General features: G+C 41.3%; 1 protein-coding gene across 1 annotated transcript in view; it reads left to right on the forward strand.

Annotated features, from left to right (window-relative positions):
• Window positions 1-6716: 6716 nt before the first annotated feature.
• Window positions 6717-17959, forward strand: part of tusc3 (tumor suppressor candidate 3) — an 81002-nt gene continuing 69759 nt past the window's right edge. The window contains exon 1 of the mRNA XM_069665657.1: window positions 6717-6829. Coding sequence (XP_069521758.1) covers window positions 6725-6829 — 105 coding nt within the window. The 5' untranslated portion in view covers window positions 6717-6724. The remainder of the gene's footprint in view (window positions 6830-17959) is intronic.

Consider the following 17959-nt stretch of genomic DNA (forward strand, 5'->3'; position numbering starts at 1 on the left):
CTGTGTGTAGGGGCTTCACCAGTAACCTTTAATTCCAAATACAGTGCATCTAGAGTACAAAACATGATTAAAGGAATAGCATTAAAAATGTTTCTGCAGATTAAAATATATATATGAAATGATCCACAACCTCCACGACTCCTCCAGGATGGCATGATGATGATGATGATGACTGCAGCTGCAACTTCAAAGCCTCTATTTCAAGGACCATTTCCTTTCCACTTTATATTATTGTTATATCCTTTAATCTGCAGGTGTAAGTTTTTATTTAATTAAATGGATTTGCCAATGTGAGTAGAGGCCATAGACTGTATTAAGAAGTCCATCTACAGCCACCGTTTTGAAGCCAAGAGTTGGGCATTTTTGCCCTTGCCATATTGGTTGGTTTTTTTTGGAGGCAGAAGGGGAGAGCAGTGGAGCTGAATGTCAACCGGCTCCTGGCTCCACTGTGGGAAGTCGCTGATAACAAAGTCAGCTTTCATAATTGTGGTTAAAGAGCTAGCTAGTTAGCGGTTAGGATGCTATTTTTTGCTGGCTTGAAACAGCCAACTACATAGAGTTTCTTATGATACACCTGAAAGTGCCATAGATGTACATAGAAATGACTGGTCATTTACAAAATTGCCCAACCCTAATGAATATTGTTTTTTGGTGTATATTAATCTAAAAATGACCACCCAGCCAACACATTCAAGAGGGGCCCAAATGGGTTGCAACTGGGCTGATCAAGAAACCAAACTGGGGCCCAGCCAGGTTTGACCTCAGTATTCACGGAGGCCCCAAAATGGGTTAAGAAAGGGCCGTTGATGGGATCCATATACACCACTGACAGGTGAGATGAACAACATTGATTATCTCGCTACAATGGCACCTGTCAGTGGGTGGGATATGTGAGGCAGCAAGTGAACATTTTGTCCACGAAGTTGATGTCTTTGAAGCAGGAATAATTTTCAGCGTAAGGATGTGAGCGACTTCGACAAGGGCCAAACTGTGATGGCTGGACGACTGAGTCAGAGCGTCTCCAGAACTGCAGCTCTTGTGGGGTGTTCCCGGTCTGCGGTGGTCATTACCTACCAAAAGTGGTCCAAGGAAGGAAAACCTGTGAACAGGCGACAGGGTCCCTGCCCTGGCCCCACCTCGCAACTTACAGGACTTAAAGGATCTGCTGCCAACGTCTTGGCTAACAGGTCAGGGCTGTTTTGGTGGCAAAAGGGGGACCAACACAATATTAGGTGGTCTCAATGTTATGGCTGATCGGGGTAGGCCTTCTGGGGTAGACAGAGCCCACTTGGGGCCCATGCAGTTTCCATTTTAGCTGTCTAAACTGTTTGTCCATTTTTATCCCATTTGTAATCTTCTATATGCCCATGTGAGCCCCACCACCAGCACACTTAAAAGCCCACTCTGGGCCCAGCTAAAGCTCACTTAACCCTGGTGAGTCATTTAGGCCCCACTTGGTCGTGTTTGCTGGGCATACTTTACAAAATGAGCATCATGCTGAACAGAAAAACACTTAAAACCACAGATTAAGACCCTGAACTCAATGGGAAAATGTTTCCACACAGGCTTACACATCAAAATAAGGCAATTTCTCATAGACCTCTATATAATCTGACTACTTTTTGCAACCATTTGCGTGGCCCCCTGCTTTATGTAGTCCATGCAGAACACATACATGTAAGGGAACACGCACACCACTATTGAACAGCACACTAGAGAGCACAGAGGAACATTTGTTGAGGAAGTCGGTCAGAGATAACGAACATCATATTAATGAACGCTTCACTCTTTCTCTCGTGCTCCTCCCTCTCTGTTTGTCTCTCTCTCTCTCTTGTCGCTGATTTTCCTTCTTTACTCTTTCAATACACGTCTCTCTCTCACTTCCTCTCCCCGTCCCTCTGCTGCCACCCTGCCTCAAATCCCTCTCTACCCAAACATCTTCTTCCTCTCTCTCTCTCTCTCTGTGCTTTGATGTTGCACTCTCTCGGCCTCTCTCCCCGTTGCGCTCTTTGGCTATTTTCATCTCCTCTGTAACTCAGAGGAGGGACCCTCACCAACTACACCTCCTCCCCACCCCCCACCCCCCTCGCTTTCTTTTCTATAAACTTTGTGCTGTCGGGCAATTAATCATTTTTTCCCGGGACTCGTTATTTTTTATACGGGAGCGGCTGATATCGGGTACGGACACCTAGTCCTGTGCCAGCTGGAAATGACATCACCCATCCCTCCCTCTCCTTCTCTCTCTATCCCTCTGCCTCTCTCTCCGCGTTTCCTCTGAAAACGCCATAAACACTTTTTCTCTGCTATCATACTGTCTCACATTTTCTTGGCTTTATATCTCTGCTGCTTTCTTAGAAATGCAAATGCACAGAATCCCTCTCAGCTAGCAAAGTGCGTTTATCACCACAGCTGTTAAGCAAAAACAAAGACAGCTAAAAGCCTGCACTAAATGTCACTTCCCTCACAAAACTACACTTGAATTTATCACACGTGAACACCAAATCCCATGGGACATTTTTTAGATAGTTTCATCTTCACTACTATCAGAACCTACTCAGTTCTTTTACGATACTTATTCTTATTCTGATACTTTGTAGTGTGTATTTTTACCTGCCCCGTTACTCTAAAGAACCACGATGCAGCTGTGCACTGCGCAGCAACTGACTTAACAAGCTTCTCTGTCTCTCTCTCCCTCCGTCGCTCTTGCTCTCTCCCTCATACAACACTCTGCTAGGCTGTGATCAGATAGGAGCTTTATTCTTCTGCTTAAATGCAAAGTGCAGCTGTTTGCTTTCCTAGCTGCAGAGAGACAGAGAGAGAGAGAGAGAGAGAGAGCCCATGGGATAGTCACATTATTGCCATGCAGCACTAAATTTGACAGCAATTTGCAAGTTACTGGTTAGCATTAGTCAGCTAATCTGAGCATAGGATGCAAATGGAGACAAGGAATGGATTGCCACAACGAGGAGACAGTGAGGGACTCTTAGGCTTTCACAATAAAATGTATAAAAAGATGGAAGACATGAGAGCTCCCCAAAAGTGGAGCCAATACATCTCTGTCGCCCTCTGCTGACTGGCTGCAGTATAGGTCATAAAGCCCGCCTCCTCCATGTTAACAGATAGGACATGGGTCAAACTATAAAATCAAATTACTCATCAAATACATTTTTCTCGGGTATCATATCATGCTGATTTATCCAAGTGTTCACTTTTCTGAGAAGTTTAGTCCTAATTAGTTATTTGATGCTCTATAAGGGCCATGATTGACAGCTTTATTGACGAATACTGCTCCTGCAGCGTTCTTTCCTCGAGTAGCAGAGAAGAGGAGGAAGAGAAGGAAAAGGAGACGTTAAAAACATTAACACTAGTCATTGAATTTTCCATAACTGTGAATATCTGAGTCAAACCAACAAAAGAAGCTGCTGTTTCTGCTGTTGTCTGTGCCAAGGTGAGGGATCTTTGTGGGGGGTTTTTTCAGCAAGCAAACAGCCGATCTCTAGTGTGCAGACTGCAAATGGGCAAGATGGCAGCTCCTGCTGTGGCGTGCATTTTGGCTTCTGTGTTTCTTTTTCACTGGTTTTTCATTCATGAAGAAAGAGAGTTCATATTTCAGTAATACTTTAATGATCAGACGTCTGTTGTCTGATATTACTTCAGAAAACAACTAGGATTACATCTTCTGACGAGCGATAGAGTACAAATGTTTGTTAACACCTAGAGGTTATCCAGTCCGCTCAGTACATCTCTGTTTGGAAAAAAAAGGTTTGTGAGTTTATTCATATTATTATCACTCTATTTCAGCAGAAATCCTGTAGCACCTATGGTTCTGAACAATTTGTCTATTTTGTGATTTTTAAAGATGATTTAATACATTTTTAAAGGCGGGGGTTTTATGCTAATTTCAAGCTTCACTCTTCACTCTGTGATACTTGTGGAGTAGCTTAGCATAATTTACTGTGCAGGCCCTTACACAGCCTCGGCCTGAAACCACTCAGTCGGATCTGTCCCATTAAGAAATCACGCCCCTATAAGCGCCCCTATACTTTCTTCTGATTGGCCAGCTTTGTGACATCACAAAGTGCAGCGTGTAGAAAAAACTATCTGAAACCTGGTGTTCACAGCAGCCTAAGCTGTGGGATTACTCCAACATACTTTTACCTACAGATTTGAAACTTCACCCACATTTAGTCTGGACATTCAACATTGTAAAAGTACATGTCTTAAAATGTGAAACAGCATAGTACCCCTCTTTAAAGCAAAACTAATATTCAGTATAATATAATATTCATTCTAACAAATATTCAGTGGTCCAGCTTCTTCTTGTTTTAGAAAAAGGGCAGGAAAGTTAATATTATTCTTTCATATAGATCAAATATATACAATATAATCAGTTAATTGATCAACTAATCCACAGCTTTATTGATGATGCTTCATTATAAATTACTTGTAGTTACAGTATAGTTATGATGTTGATTAACTTTTGTGACGTTTGCATTAAAAAGTTCGGTAACTTCAGTTCTACGTAAAGTCCATAGGAGACAATCTCAAACGAATCAATTCAATTCAAATTCTGCAAACAAGCCCACCAAGTCTGGGAATGTTTCCATGATTGAGCTGCTATAGACAATGAACCATGGTTTAACAAGGCTGCAACACGTGGTGATTGTTTCACGCTGCATTGGCTTTAATATTCCAACATGCTTTCATTTCAGCAGTCTGTGTGTGTGTGAGTGAGAGAGAGAAATACACAGAGAGAGAGAGAGAGGATTTTTGTGTAATCAACCTTTTTTTATACATAAATAATCACAGCATTCATCACTTGGTGATTTATAATTTTCGTCTTCATTTTCTTGTTTATTAATTTGCCTTTTTCAGTTCACTCTGAAAGTATCGCTCTCACTACCATTAAGCAGAAGAGTTTTGAGCATTGGTTTCTTTCAGCAGGTCATTAGACCTTGCACAGGACACTTAGGCATCTATTACTGGGCCATTAACCCCCCACCCTCACCCCATTTACTTGAGGTATCCATTCCCACTGCCTGTTTTGCTGTACCATATCAGCACACATATTGCCATCTCCCATGATATCTACTGCAATGTCCAATTAGATTGATTTTATCACCAGTGTTTGTTTTCATACCCGCTGCTGCGGTTCTACACTAATGTACCTGCACTGGGGGGATTGCCCTGCACTTTATGCTTGTTGCATTCCTGTAATGCACTGCATCATTTTTTTCGCAAAGTATGCTTATATATTCTGAATTAGGATTGATGTAATGAAAGACAATATCATTTTTTTCAGTTTTTATTTCTTTAAATGTAATGTGCGCAGGTCTATCAGTGCCTTTACAACATTTTTTTATCTCCTGAAAGTAAAATGATGTGTCTATAGAGCTGAATTGAGTCCTTCGAGAGTGTACAACTTAACAGGCTTACAATCTAACAGCCAGACAGAAAGCTTTTTTTGCAACATAGAGAGTGAATGCATTCAAGTAAACTGGATTAGCCACTTCCTCTCTGTTGCCTCCGGGTTTAGAGCTGGGCAATTACACCAAGTGGCCGGAAAAATAGAAACCCATGTCCAATGTAATACAATCCACCGCATTCTTATTGATAATATACGATTTTTACAGGCCAAACAACCTATTTTTCTGAAAGAGCATGAAAGCAAAGAAGATGTAGTGTCTTGTTGTGTTGCAATAGGTGGTATTATATTGAAAATTGTGCAGCATATAGCCATCTGAGTAAAGTTTATTCCAAGGCAAATTGTACTGCATTACATTAGTCACAGAGTGCTTCTGTGTCATTTCATTGGGATACAGGGAGACATGTTTAACTGATTTCATGTTAATTATCCGCCCCGTCAATTAACTCTAGCAAGTGTTTACAACAATCTTACCCCTCTCAGAACTTATAACAGAGTGAAACAGAGAAACAAACTCTGCAGTCCTTGTTTCAGACGTCACATTCAGTCTCACTTTTGACAAAGAGCAGGCCCAGTTTCAGACCAATAATTGAATTAGAGGGGAGAGTTTCACTCTGCCATTTGACTTATTTGGGGAGTTATTACACAGAAACACACTGAGGATGGATTCTAAACTAATAAATGGCAGCATACAGAGTGCAATTGTACTGATAATCTTGATTAGTGATGTCTCTCTTCTGATGGAAGTTCATATATTCCCTGTCTGACAGCTTACTCAGTTAAGAAGCTCCAAATACTGACTTTATATGACAGCAAAATTAGCTTGTGGCACTTTTATTTATTCAGGATAACACATTTAAAAAGTTACAACAATAATCAGTGGCAAACAGTGTTCTTACTGAGGTCTAAGCTTTTCTTTTTTCTTCTTTAGTTCGTTTTTTCATCATATTGTCACTGCAAAATCAGAATGATTGCTGTCCTTTCTTAATACACTGTTCAGTTCAGTATGCCATGCCAAAGTATTATGCAGTATTTTAAAATTAGATAGCCTATTAGTAAGGACCAGGCTATAACCATAATTACTGCAGCAGCTCCCAACAGATTCCTACCCTGAAGATAAATGGGAAAGTATGACTTCTAAATGTGAATATCAAGTAGGCTAGTGGCTGGTACGTTTCTGCGTAGAAAAACTACAAAACCCAGAAGCGTTCGCGCTTTAAATCTCTTGCTGTTGATTGGTCGATTCAGTCTCCAATCCGTGGGCGGAGACGTGTCTCACAGTCAAAGCATCCTTCCGTCATGGCGTCTGTTTGGGCTAAATCCATCGCTAACCTGCCGGTCTTGTCTGTTTTCTGCCTACTGCTGCTATGTCTGCCGCCCGGGGGAGGCCAAAAGAAGAAGGAGGTAACGCTTTAAGCCCTTAAATCAGTTTTTCATATACGAATGTTGTGTTGTTTAATGGAAAGAGTGTGCAAAATGAACCTGCCGGTGTGCGTTAAGCTACTACGGGTTAGTCAATATACACAGGAAGTGTCTCGGAGAGACCGCTGGATTGTGTAGTGTTTTGGGAGCAACAGACTCTAGGAATTGACTGGTTTACGTTTTGTGGTTATACCATTGACACCGTTTTAATATTAAAGATTTGCTTCACTTCTTCAAAATGTTGCTGTGTTGTCAAAAATGAGGATTTTATTTTTGAACTATTGAGAACAGGAAGTGCTGTTCTTCTTCCTGGTAACTTTACAGGGACGTTAGACGATGCTAGCGAGGATGTGACCACAATGGATTAGCTGCTTGCTAGCTGCGTATGGTGGTTATAGTGTATAAGAACAGCCATTGGCCACAGCTGGGTTAGTTACCGAGAATGTAATTTGTTTATTCAAATGAAATGAAAGTAGGTCTGTTTCGAATGAAACGGAAGTGAGAACGAAGCTCTTGTGGCTTGTTGCTCGAGCAGTAAGTTGTCCCTGAGCGGAAATGGCTGTTTCTGTGCCTGTCACCTGCTCTATGTTTAATTGACTGCAGTGACTTTTAAATACGCTGTTGGTTTTCATTATTATTCACTCTCTAAAGATATGAAACATGAATGTGATACATTTATCATAGGTGTGTTTGTAGCTGTATATAGGTAACGTGTTTAATGTATTTGAACCCCAAAAAGAATATGAAATCTTATCACACCATCTTACCCAGAATTATGAAATAACAATTGACCTTCTTTACATTTAGGTGCAAAAGTTCACCCTTTTTTCTTAGGAATAGCAGTTTGTTACCAGACATGCAATTATTTACTCTTCTGGAGCTCATGTTGAGATTGGTTTCTGAAAATATATTATTCTTGGCCTCTGTCCAATTACACTAGTTCAGCTCAATTGCAGAGCAGTTGTTTAACACCTAACAGACTGTCTTTACTGGCACCTGAGATGTGCATCATTTGTGAGAAGAAGAAAACAGACACATACAGTGACAAAGGTGCAGTCTTCTTCATAGTATGGTGATAAAGTCATAACACACTGTGGAGAGCCTGGCCTGTAAAACTGATTATGTTGAGGTCATGCATTTTTTTTGCATTTTATGAAGTGTGACAATAATTGATTAATTAATTATTCCAGAAGTCCAGCTAGAGTAACAGATCATATGTTTATACTGTGTTACTCTAACTGATTTAAAGTGTGCGAAAACACTGCACAGCTCTTTGTAACCCTCAAAGACTGGATTGTACAACTCTGGACAGTTATTGTGGCAATAATTGTTTTACCTTTTGTCACAAATCTCTCAATGATAAACAGTAGAAATAAAGCTGTGATAATACAAAGCATGTATCAGTGAGTGTGTTAACCTTCTCACCAGTATCCTGGTTAAAATTGGGTTTTTGAAATATCCAGATTTTGCGTTGTAAATGTAAACATCATATCCAGGATGTGCTACCTGGGGTCCGTTTCACAAAGCAGGTTCAACAAACTCTAAGTCTAACCCTGAACTCTGAGTTGATCTACTCTGAGATAGGAAACTCAGAGTTGATTGAACTAACTCTGATCAGCTGTTCTGGAACCGAAAACTCAGAGTAGGTTCAGCCGGAGTTAAGTGCGTGCACGCTGACTGTAAGAAGCAAGCATTAATGGAGCCCCGACACCACGATTCACCATGGCAACGGTACACAAAAAGAGGTCCTCCTACATCACACCAGTGGAGCTTGAAATCCTCACGCGGACGTTCAGCGAATACGAGCATGTTTTTAGAAACATAAAGTAACACGGCTGCAGCTGCAAAAGAGAGAGAAGCGGCGTGGGAAGAAACTGCTGCTCGAGTGAATTCGCAAGTTTGAACTGGTCTATTTATTTAATACTTAATCACGACCGGAAGCTAAAATGTATATTAATTTAGGAGCAATCCAGCGGGAGAAAAAAACGTACATGGAAGCAGTTAAAAATAAAATACCAGAACATCATTCAAAGGTACGGCTCAGGCAGAACAGGCTCATGGCTGAACCTCACTTCAGTCAGATTTTAAATATGAAACTAATGAAATATCATTCAGTGGCTGTTTTAATGTGCATTAGCTTTATCCCTAACATGATGCTGACTTCACATACATTATAATTTATGTTGATTAAACTGAATAGTGTTAGTTTAAAAAAAATAAAAAAATAATTCCAATAACTTACGGCGTCTTATTTGAGTGCTCTCGGCATTAGTGGTGGAAAATTTAAAAATGATTACTTTGACACAGATTTGTCTTTTGATTTTTTTTTATCATAATTATAAAAGACTTTTGCAAAGGGGTCAGAGCAGCACAGAGACGCAACGTTTCTTCTTTTAATTCGGTAATCGCTCAAACACACGCGTGAGACGGGCTGAATGAATGAGGAACTCGAATGAGGGTTTTATATTCTGGAGGGAGGAGACAGAGCGAAACTCTGAGTTTCCTGAAGAAAACCTGCTTGCGACCAGGTTAGGTTCACAGACACAGTTACCATAGTAACCAACTCAGAGTTAAAGTAACCTCTCTTTCTGAAACGGCAAACCCGAGGTTTCCCTCATTTCAGGGTTAACAAACTCTGGGTTTTCACTAAACCCGCTTTCTGAAACGGACCCCTGGAGTACTCTAATAGGAAAGAGGATGCTATGGAGAGTGGACACCATATTCAGGTTTCTGATCAGTCTTTGTTGGTATTACATGTGACGGGTTCATGTCCTGAATATTACCAGCATAAGGCTCAAACCTAGGATATTAGCATGTAAATACATACTGTGTAACAATCAGTGTATTTCATTGTCCATTGTGTCTCCATTGCATTTTGCGCCCTCTGTGTTGGCATTCCCCCCCACGCACACACGCAGGGCAGCAGTCTGTCTGACCTTAGCCGAAATCATTGATGTTTAGAGGGCAGCCTTGGTTTGTTGTGTGAATTAGGCCATGTCACAGTGCTGTTAAAACTTTATTAAAGCAGCAAAGTTACCTCGCCTTATCCTTTCCTCTTTGCATATAAATGGAAATAAAAGATTGAGTGGACAAATTACGGAATGAAATGGTAAAGGAATTCATGGACAAATACAAGACAGGTAAACAAATACCTGAATGAATGGGAAAAAATGAATATGTTGACAAGTGGATGAAGAAAGAGCTGACTGGGAGGAAGAATAATATGATGAATAAATGGACAGATTAACCACGCTTGGAAAAGCATTTGAATTAGAGAGCGAATGAATGAATAATTGAGACTGACATATTCGCCCTTCAGCAAACACTTACTCACACGTACACATTATTTCTATTACTTATTGTGATGGCTTGTGGTAGGTGTATGTGAACCATAGGTATAGAAAATGAACCGGTTTGCAATGTTAACTAAAAGAAGCATTGACTCCGAATACCGAATTCTTTCATTCGTTAATAAGATTTATCAGATCTTTTAGGGGGAAAAAAACCTTGTAGGCTGTGGGTGAATAAAAAAACATCTACTTCCAGTTGCTTAATGAGTTAAAACTTTACTTTTACAGTAAGTGACGAAAACTCTCTTATACAACTATCTTTTAACCTTTTTACTAAGGGACAGTCTGCTGACATCAGTGCTTATTTTCAGAAACACCTTGTTTCACATTCACAAAATGACACCAGGGAGCTGCCTATTATAGCCACAGTCTGCTGTTAGGCACTGACCGGCTCAAGGACACCTCTGCATTATCTAATGAGTGACAGAAGGAGCATTTCTCAATCACATACCCAGCTGCAGTGTAGCCTGCTGCTATGACTTTATGTCTGACATTGCAACTGTCTTTAAACGTCTCGGTTCGATATTTGTCCACCAAAATTTAACTATGAATATTGTGACTGAGTAAGTAGCAGCTATCCACACATAGACACCAGCAGTTACGCACATACACAGAAAGACTTCCAAGGAGCCACAGGAGAGATATTGAGGGGTTATAATGTGAGAAATGTTCTTTCCCAGTCGCCTGCCCGGGGCTATGGCAGAGGAGGTGGAGGAGGCGGAGGAAGATCTTATTTAGCTGGAAATGGACAAAATGGTGAAGCAGCATTTTGTATTCATCTCACAAACTTCTGCTCTCCCTCGCTGCTCTTCGTCGTGCCTCGGCCACCACAAGCTTTGGCTCTAAACTGAGTAGATTTTAAGTTAATTAAAGCTGTCATAGTATTCATTGTTTATTTGTTTGTTTGTCTCTTCAGATTTGGTGTGGATTTTCTCCCGTTGCCTAGATCCATAGAGTTACTCATCATCTTATAAATTGTGGCCTAACTGTGTTTTTATCTACTCTCATTATGTACACTATTTTGGTGCAGGATTTAATACCAACTTCTATCAAACAGGGAGTTACCCCTTGGTAGCTGATTTAATACTGTCTGTATGTGTTTCATAGTAAAAGCCTTCTAGTAATTTTGGGGTAATGTGCTTTCTTTAAGACCATTTTTAGTTGTTTCATATAGCCTAAATTGATTCCTAAATGTTGAATCACAGTTTCTTTGTAATACGCTAAATTGAAATGAGAGCAAAACACTGCTGGGAATGTAATGAAATCTAAAAACAGGATATAAAGTAAGGACGCACTTCCATAAGTCTCCTACAGGAAGGAGCAGTAGGAAGCTTTGGCTTTGTATTAAAAGTGCGAGGAATGAATGGACTTCATTACAACTCTGACAGCGTCGTAAGAGGGAGATGGAGCAGTGAGTGCTGTCGCCTCTATCTGTTGAGAGGAAATGAAACTCGCGACGACAGCCATACATATCACGAGGAGATGCAAAGTAAGGCCATGACTTCTACTTCTGTGTCTTAGGCTTACACAGTACCTATGGCAAACATGCATGCGGGCTCAGAAGCCAGTTTTTTTTTTTTGCTACATTGTAGCAGATGAGCATGTCCTCAAAATTATAACGACCAGTCATGAATAAAATAAATAGAGACGTTAATGAATATAACAAGGCAAGCCTTCCCATACCATTTTTTTCTTTTCAAAACCAATTCCAAAACCTAGGCTATATTTGGCCAAGTATCCCTCTGATACCAGTGTGATAAAAATAATTGACATTATTATTGCAGTGAAAACAAGCCCTGTGATTGACTGGCGATCAGTCCAGGGTGTACCCCGCCTCTCGCCCAATGACAGCTGGGATAGGCTCAAACCCCTCCGCAACCCTGAACAGGAAGCGTTATCGATAATAGCTGGATGGATGGATGCAGGAAAAGAAAACTAATTGCTGACCTTTTACTACCTTTGAATATCATAAGACATTCCACCATTACTGCACTGTTGTTGTTTGTTATTGTCCCATGATAATTTACCTGAAACCAGTTGATTTTTCTTGGCTGCAAATTTATTTCAGTATTGGATCGGTGCATTGACCTGCATACTTGCTGTTACCAGTATCAGTATGGATCTCAACTTAACTCTTGTTTGAACATGTACTAGGCCTTTATCTATTTATCAACAGATCAAATTGAACCATAGTCAAACCTATATCATACATATGGCAGGATTCTTCTAAACCCCTTGCATCAAGCATACATCCCAAGTGTCTTTTCTTCTTGTCTGCATGAAATCATAACTTTGGAAAGTCATCTTCCTGTTTGGCATTTTGGGATTGGCACACTTCGGATCTGCTTTGAGGTCAGCGTGGGTCTGCTTGGTAATCTGGCTCCAATAGTTTTGCAATGAAATTTCACATTCTGAACAGTACAGCACTACATTTTGCAGCAAAAGTGTGTATCACAACGATAAAAGATGGTATTGTCATGCCGACGGAAAATCGTTTGGTGGTATATTGTCGAAACCAGACCACAGAACTCTGATAGTGGAAAATGTTGGCCGTAGGTATTTATGCCCTAGACAGTTTCATGTTTAGAAAAAGTAAAAGAAATGTTCCTTTTCTTGCGTCCTATTTCTGTAGAGTTAATCAGATTATATGTAGGGATAAAGATAAAAATAGACTCTGATAAGGAGTCGGAGAAGTTAAGGAGAAAGTTAAGCAGCGAGATTGCCACAGACATGGGGGAAGAAAGAAGTAAATTAAAAGAGACAAAAAAAGAAGTTAGGGCAGCAGTGGTGGACCCCTGCCTTTTTAAATCAGGCTATATGCCCCTCAGGGAGTGGAAGAAATAGTCATGGAGAGAGAAAGAATATTTATATCCCTTCAATACTGCCTCGTTCATCACCCCGGCTCTGCTAGATATTATATCTAGCTTGTGTTGTGTTTCTGTCTTAAGGCTGACTACAGCACAAAGAAAGAACCAATGTAAGCACTTCCTATACCGAGGCACACGGAGTCAGGGGAGGGAAAGAGAGGAAAAAAGTCCAGGGCAGCGACTCTGTGGCAAGGAGAATTATATATCAAGAGAGTTATACATCTTCAGAGAGATGGAGATTGCAAAGTACCGGGCCTGCTACCACACCCAGGGACCAGTCTAATAAGTGGATCGGAATAATAAGAGCCTGCTACCTCTGCACACAGAGGCGCAATAAACTTCAGGGTAGAGCCTTCAGGGCACAACCTGAGCCACTTGCTGAGTTTAGACCGGGGCTTATGAAGCTAAACACTGTGTAAGCACTATTGACTCTGGGTTTTTCCGTCTGACCTGCACATTGGAGAATAAACCATAGCTCACTGTTTACACATTCTGCTAGGTGGGTTTAGATTTTATAGTACAGACAGGAGTGTGAGAATAGATGGCAACATGCATATTAAGTTGAGATTTAAAGGAGAAAACAAACTGAATAACTGGAAAAAAGTAGCAATACTTTTGTTATTATTTCCCAACACTTATGACGGTCCCAGACTTGTTGATGTCTGAGAAACCACATCTCACAATGGTGTCGATTTGGTGGAGCTAAAAGTTCTGGTGTCTTTGAAAACAAAAACATTGGTCCACTGAAATTTTGCATATTATGAGTTTTTATGTTGATCCATTGTTCCAAGTAACCCTTGCGATTTTTGTGAAATGCTGTACTTTTAAAGTGGATGTTTGCTGTATGTTCCCAGCGGGCCTGAACCTGGGATGTTGCCCTTACATGGTTTGCATGATAGACGACATTTAGATGCCCCATCATAGTTTGTCAGGCCTCCTACAGTAGAAGTGTGAGAATCACTCCAAGTGAATCCTTTCAAGTAGGCTACTTCCAACTTCCTGCAGATTTGGGAGCTCGTTTTAAAACTACGATCCCAATAAAAACTAGAAATCTTTAAGTTAGAAAAACCAGAGTAGAGCAGCTTTTAGGTCTTGACTTTAGCGCTTGTCCCTTCTCTTTGTCTTATGGAGGCCTGTTCTAATAAATATCCATTCAACATCATAAGAATGCTGTCTGTAGGATGGTTTTACATTAGAATTGTACATAAACACCAATAGCTCTTATTGATAGTGACTGTTATTTTTTTCCGACAGCATGGCCACCAAACACCTACATTACTATGAAACTATATTTAGTTTCCTTTTAAAGCCAGCTCTTAACATCCTATTTAACAACCACATTGTATTAATGAGTTCCTGTTATCGTGCTGTGTGGAGAAAGTGGACTGTAGTTTCAATAATGTCCCATGCTGTGAACAGTAGGTGCTGTTGTCGTGTTTGGAGCTGGGAGGAAGGAAGTTGTTGACTGTGTTTGCCTGTGTGTGTTCGTCATCTGTCCAGTGCAAGGCACCATACCGGGTTTGATTAGGGCTTAGTGTAAGCAACACTGAGTTTGTCTTTACATTTCTGTGTGTCTGCTGCACCTCCTTTTTCACTGCTTCCTTTCCACCTACTTTATCCCATTCTTCTGTTTATTTCTGCTTTTAGTTTCTCTTTTGTGAAACGGAACTTTTTCATGTGCTTGTAATCTTTTATGTATGTATGTATACAAAAGCTCAGTCTCGGTTGATTCTCCCTGTCCCCTTTTTCTCATGAAAATAAATGAATGTTTCAAGGGTTCAACAGAGATGAATATTGTATCCAGCCTCCTCCCCCGTTAGAATTGCCAAAAGAGGCCAAACTGCAGCTAAAAAGCAGCCATAATGTTGCCATATTTTGTGCAGTTTCAATGTTCTCTCAGTGAATTCAGGGGTGATTTGTTTGGATCTCGCTCATTAGCCATAGTCATCTGAATTATTGATGCGGTAGTGTCAGGCCTGCTTTCCCAATGACTGATGGCCTGTGTTCCCAAGTCATTTTCCTCCTCTGTTATTCCTCCCTCTCCTCCTCCTTCTTTTCCTCCCCTTTCCAACACTTCTATAACAAATTTTCTGAGTGGCAAAAGGATTTCCATCTCCCGCTTTCCATCGCCTTACCCACCCACTTCCCCTCCCATTTTACCTCCCCTGTGTCTTTTTACTTCAACTTCTCTTCTCTGCGCACGCCTTTGACATTTCTATATTTATGTGGTGTCATAAAATGATTTCTCTCTTTTCTTTTACTATGTTCCCTACTTTTATCCTCCATCGGGTCCTTCCCTTGTTCTCTAAAGTTGCTTCTTCCTCCCTTCCCTTGCCTCCCTTTCCATACTCTGTTGCCATTTTCCTGACATTTCGGGGGCTAATTTCTGGGCCAGCCCTGTTTCAATCTGAGAGGAGTGCGGGGTATTTCCATGTTGTCACGAACATTAATTTCACAATGCGTTTCCGGAGAAGTACAGCCACTTTCTCCGTCTGAAATGTCTTTCTCTCTTTTGCTGAATTAGCCATAGAGTCATTTACTCAATCAGGTTGTCAGTTACTTACTCAGTACGCCATTCAGTTATTTATGCAGTCAGTCATTCAATCAGTCATCCATTCACCACCTGCCATTTACTCAGTCAGTCCGTCATTTACTCTGACATTACCCCTCCATGTTACTTGGTTGCCCACAGCTTCCTGCTCGCTCATCAACAGGTAATAAATCTGCTCGTTCACCAAACATGGCGGCCATTGTCCTCTGTCTTCATTGTCAGGGTTTGGGAGCTCCAATGCTGTTACAAAGTTTTAGCATTATGTTGCAGGTTGGAAGTAAACATTATGAATTTTAAAAGTTTTCAAAGCCTCTCGTTTGATCCTTCAATAAATCAATAAATAAATCCTCCAATAGTGAAGATATTGTGGGAAATCGGGCATTATTTCAACATATCTGATAACCCATTAGCTATCGTTGGACAACAGCTCACATTAGCATTTAGCCTCTTCCAAGCTAACATTACCGTTTTCATAGTGTCCCACAATTTAGGCTTATGCGAAAGGCAAATTGTCGAGTTACATCACTGAATGCTATTAGCTTGAAAATTGCATCATGCTAATGTTAGCTGTTAGCTAATGGAAGCTAACTCATTACCGAAAAATATGGATTGTTCCCTTCGGGTGAGAAGAGAGGTACTGCTCCAAGCGAAGGAGTTCAAATATCTCAGGGTCTTGTTCACGAGTGAGTGTATAATGGATGGTGAGATTGACAGCTTGGTTGGTGCAGCGTCAGCAGTGTTGTTGGCATTGTACCAAACCGTCATGGTGAAGACGGAGCTGATACGTCAGGCGAAGCTCTCAATTTACCAGTCGATCTACGTTCCAACCCTCACCTATGGTCATGAGCTTTGGTGGCTGGACTTAGCCTGAGAGATGGAGTATAGACATCCGGAGGGAGTTCGGAGTAGAGCTGCAACTCCTTCGCATCAAAAGGAGCCAGTTGAGGTGGTTCGGGCATCTGATTTGGATCTCCTGGGTGCCTCCCCGTGGAGCTTTTCTGGGCACATCCAACTGGGGTAGATCCAGAGCCCGCTGAAGGGCTTTGCCTGCTGCCACCGCGACCTGACCCTGGATAAGGGGAGGAAAATGGATGGATGGAATATTTCCAGCCATCCCTCCAGATTTTCACTGTTAATTGTCTTTTCAAATGCAGATTAACTGGGGAGTGGTAAAAAGACAGTTGTCAGATACCCCAACATTTATACAACTCGCAACCTAGAATACAGCCATACGACATGAAAGCAGATCTTCCCACCGTGGGTGTGATGTCAGAGAAAATTGGCTGCCATGTAAAAATGGCATCACCGTACTTCCTCTTCTCTTCCTCCTCATCCCGCTTTCCAATTTTGTCCCCCCATCCCTGAACCTTTCCCTCTCGGCCTCCATGTCTCGACTCCCTTTCCTCTTTGCTCTCCCGCTGCCCCCCCCCCCCAACAGGATGACAGGCCTAGCTGTATAGCCGATATGAGGTGGCAAATAATCCCACTGTGTGTGCGGGAATGTGTATTTGTGTGTCTGTCTGGCTCGTGGCTGATAAGACGTCTCACTCTTATCCTCCCAGACAGACCTGTGTCGCTGTGATGGTTCGCAGGCCACACACACATTCGGATAAATACAGAAAAACACACACACATGCAGAAGTACACACATATGCACATACCTACACACACTTGTGACTATGCACCAGGTTGTTAGATTGAAAGCCTTATTGTAGAGCTTTTCCTAATGCTGTGTATGTGTAGCTGTGTGTGTGTGTACATGTTGCCTGTCACAGATATCTGATGATTCTCTCTTATTAAACTCTTAGTCTTTCTGCTTCACTGGCAGAAAACCTGTTAACACTCTGCACGGGGCTAAAGCCTGTGAATGTTTGTGTGTGTGTGTGTGTGTGTGTGTGTGTGTGTGTGTGTGTGTGTTTCTGTGCATGGTAGAGAGGCTGTCATGAGAAACGCCTTACTGAAAACACTTGTCATGAAACGGTTACACTGGAAAAGAAAGGGGAAGAGATAAAGTGAAAGAAACAGATTTCGTCTTCCCAGAGCTGTGTCTTGCCTTGTTTGACCCGAGGACCGTTCTCTTATGGCCACAGTAAATCCGAGTTAGGTAAAGCTACACCTCGAAATAATCAAAGTGGTTATGAATTATTAAAATGTGTTAACACAGCCTTTTGAAAGCATTTATTTGTCCAGGGAATGTCAAGTAATCACTGCGGTCTCTGTATTTGGCATCTCATTTTCCCAGTCAAACACAATCACGCTGATATTTTCAACCACGGAGCGGTATTATGGATGCAGGTGGAGCCGGGTGAGGTGGGACGGTGGGGGTGGAGTTTGGGATCTCTCT

Source organism: Semicossyphus pulcher, unplaced genomic scaffold, assembly GCF_022749685.1.
Source record: "Semicossyphus pulcher isolate SPU_LCO1_2020_fin unplaced genomic scaffold, fSemPul1.0.p SCAF_17, whole genome shotgun sequence".
Classification (NCBI taxonomy): Eukaryota; Metazoa; Chordata; class Actinopteri; order Labriformes; family Labridae; genus Semicossyphus; species Semicossyphus pulcher.